Here is a 2,927-nt window from a genome sequence, read left to right as displayed (position 1 = left end):
AGGAGGAAAAGAGATTATAAAAAAAAAAAAAAAAAAAAAAAAAGTATTTTAAGTGTGTACTATTGAATATTAAAAATAAATAAGAAAATAATAGCCTAGAGCACCTTTTAATGAAAAAAAACAACACATTTATAGATTAGTACTGTATGTGTCAATCTATATCGTGTAAAGATGTTAACATAAATTCTGTTCAGGGGACGTACCGGCGGTTCATCGCCTGTTCCAAGCACAAACATGCTGACTTTGAGATAACCTTTCGCTCCTGAGCTCGAGTCATCTGGGTCATTCAGGAGAATCCATTTCTTCATGATACAGTGAGCTATGGTGAAAAACAACTTTTTTGATCAGTCAGTTCAACTACAGGTAAAACCTGATGAATATTTTGTGAGTATCAGAAAATTACCTGGTTCATCATAGATGTAACCAATATCAAGCTACAAAAAGAAAACAATTATTCATAAGTTCATTTTCAATTACACTGTGGGTCTAATACAAAATAAACACTTTGGATTTGACTGAATTACCTTAAATTCACCCATGAGACAGTCTGCTCTGAAAGAATTGGAATTATACACCTGCAGAAAAGAAAAGCATCCTCATCATTAACTCATTCACTACATTAGATTTCTATTTTTCAATAAATATATGATAATTTAAATATGAAAAAAACTGGTGATCAGCAATAGCTTCTTTCTTACCCGGAAGCTTATAACCTCATCAAACAGTTCAGAGGGCAACATGTTGATGTTAAAAAAGAATATCTGTAAAGAGTGATATACACAGTATTCAGTGACATCGATTTTAGGAAATAAAGAATTTTCAAATAATCAATCATAGATTACAACATTTCTTAAAGGGATAGTTCAGATTGAAATTTCACTTTTTTTTTGGTACCCACATTCTTCGAAATATCTTCTCTGTTAAGCAGAAGAAAGAAATTCTTACAGGTTTGGACGGTGAGCAAATGATGTCAGAATCCTCATTTGTGGGTGAACAAGTTCACCAAAAAGTGAAATTTAATTTCAAAGGAAATGTCATTATTTATTTCCAGTGAAGATTAGAAGAGAATATAAAACACAAAAATGTCAATTAATTTTTTTCACATAAAGCTATATAGGTTTTATCGTATATAGTTTACCAATTGTTTGAACCACTTTTGTAAAGGTTTTTTTTTTTTTAATGGCTCACTATAAACAGTTTAGGATGAGTGCATGATAATAGAATCATCTACTGAACTATGGTGAACTATTCCTTTCAATAGTAAACATCTAATAAATAAATAAATAGCTGTACAAATAATACACACAAAAAAGATTCTTCATTTGTATACCTCATCAAAGTATGGGTTATTTCCTTTCCTGATCCGAGTCCTGTGTGTCTCTCCACACACATGCACTTTGACCACAGGTTTGATGTTATTTCCAGTCAACTGACGTCCCTCAATCACCCGCACACGAATCTTAGAAAGAAATGGCATTATAATAAGACTAATAAAGCATATGCAGTCAGCATCAACTACAAGACGATCCTGTACCTGAAAGTCCTGAGGTTTATTAGCCAAATTATGACGTTTTCTGGTCCTAGGCCGAAGCTTCTGGCCAGGCTCACCAGGAGATGTGACAGCGCCCTGTCCCCCACCATCAGTGACGTCCCCCTCTTCACCCCCAGCTAATAAGTGCACACCCACAGAGAAAAATGAACACAAAGCAGAACATCATGGGTTAGTCAGACATAACCAATATGGCAAACATGCAAATAAAGCTAAAACCTTTTCACAAAATAACCTTCACAGATTCTTGTAATCAACCTCTAACCATAAAGTATCTGAAAAATGTATTTCTTTACACTTAATTTTATGATTAGGAAAAACACACCATCAAACACATCATCTGTAATACACTCCATTGCAAGATTAAACAGAAAAACACTGAGCCACACTCCTTATAAGCTAACCTGTGTTTCCACCCATGCTGCCATCTAGTTGATCCTGTGTGTTTGTCACAGCACCGGAAGGTGGCTCGTAGCCAATCATCATGCTGATTGTTGCCTACAAAAGGATGCAGCTAATTATCTCATAATAATGTCAAATAGACTACATAAATACTGAAAGTCTCCTGAATATATTGACAGTGATGCTATCAATACAAAGCTCATCACCAAATTACATCAGATATTTATTTTTGATGACTATGTAAACATGCCTCTCAGGTTTATGTGATGACTAAATTAAAATTAACCAGTCAATTAAGCCTGTCTGCTGTACAGTAAATGGTAGCAATTGTTTTAAATAAAGCTGATAAAATGACTTCTTGGTAGCTGAAAGTATTAACAAATTGGATAAAGTATTTAATAAAAGAACACACAAAAGATTATAATCTTGCGTAGATGAGTTCTGCGAGTGCAGATTACGTGTGTACCTGCTTTATTTAAAATATAACAGAATATATTTTCTTTAGTGTGTCATTTGATTCAGGAGATAAAAACACTCACTCCTATGTTCTTGCCATTTTCATCCACTAGAGCCAAGTTTTTCACTGGGAGAGACTTAACCTGGCTACTGGCAAAGTCTTTTAAAGAGACATTTGCAGAACCAATTAACCTAAAACAAAAAAATATATTCATATAATTAAAACAAAGGCCTGTGGAAAATCAAGCAGGTTAACCGCACCATGTTTCTGTAAAACATCATATCTGTCTCGTATAGTGTTTCAAATGCTGCTGTGTGAACTCTTCATTTGCATTTAAAAACAGTAAATGAACAGTGCACCATGTCTGACCCTATTTATTTTCATAATTGATGTTCCTGGTCCTATTGTCAATTACCCACCAGCTACGATTATTAAAAATCATTGATCAAAATGTCAAAACTTGTTCCACTTCACAACCAACTTTCTACCAGGAATCTTGTATTTATATATATATATATA

The 2,927-nt window shown here is 33.7% G+C and overlaps 1 protein-coding gene across 1 annotated transcript in view; it reads right to left on the bottom strand.

The window, feature by feature from the left end:
* The window catches only part of LOC107695552 (myoferlin-like), a 32,555-nt gene that overhangs the window by 24,821 nt on the left and 4,807 nt on the right, over positions 1-2,927 (bottom strand). Inside the window, exons 4-11 of the mRNA XM_016495529.1 lie at positions 2,491-2,599; positions 1,954-2,047; positions 1,535-1,668; positions 1,331-1,459; positions 699-761; positions 525-575; positions 404-434; positions 204-319 (exon numbers count right to left, since the gene is read on the bottom strand). Coding sequence (XP_016351015.1) covers positions 204-319; positions 404-434; positions 525-575; positions 699-761; positions 1,331-1,459; positions 1,535-1,668; positions 1,954-2,047; positions 2,491-2,599 — 727 coding nt within the window. The remainder of the gene's footprint in view (positions 1-203; positions 320-403; positions 435-524; positions 576-698; positions 762-1,330; positions 1,460-1,534; positions 1,669-1,953; positions 2,048-2,490; positions 2,600-2,927) is intronic.

Source organism: Sinocyclocheilus anshuiensis, unplaced genomic scaffold (assembly GCF_001515605.1).
Source record: "Sinocyclocheilus anshuiensis isolate Anshui unplaced genomic scaffold, SAMN03320099.WGS_v1.1 scaffold466, whole genome shotgun sequence".
In the NCBI taxonomy this organism is placed as follows: Eukaryota; Metazoa; Chordata; class Actinopteri; order Cypriniformes; family Cyprinidae; genus Sinocyclocheilus; species Sinocyclocheilus anshuiensis.
The sequence above is the reverse complement of the archived record's forward strand: the minus strand, read 5'-3'. Positions and strand labels throughout refer to the sequence as shown.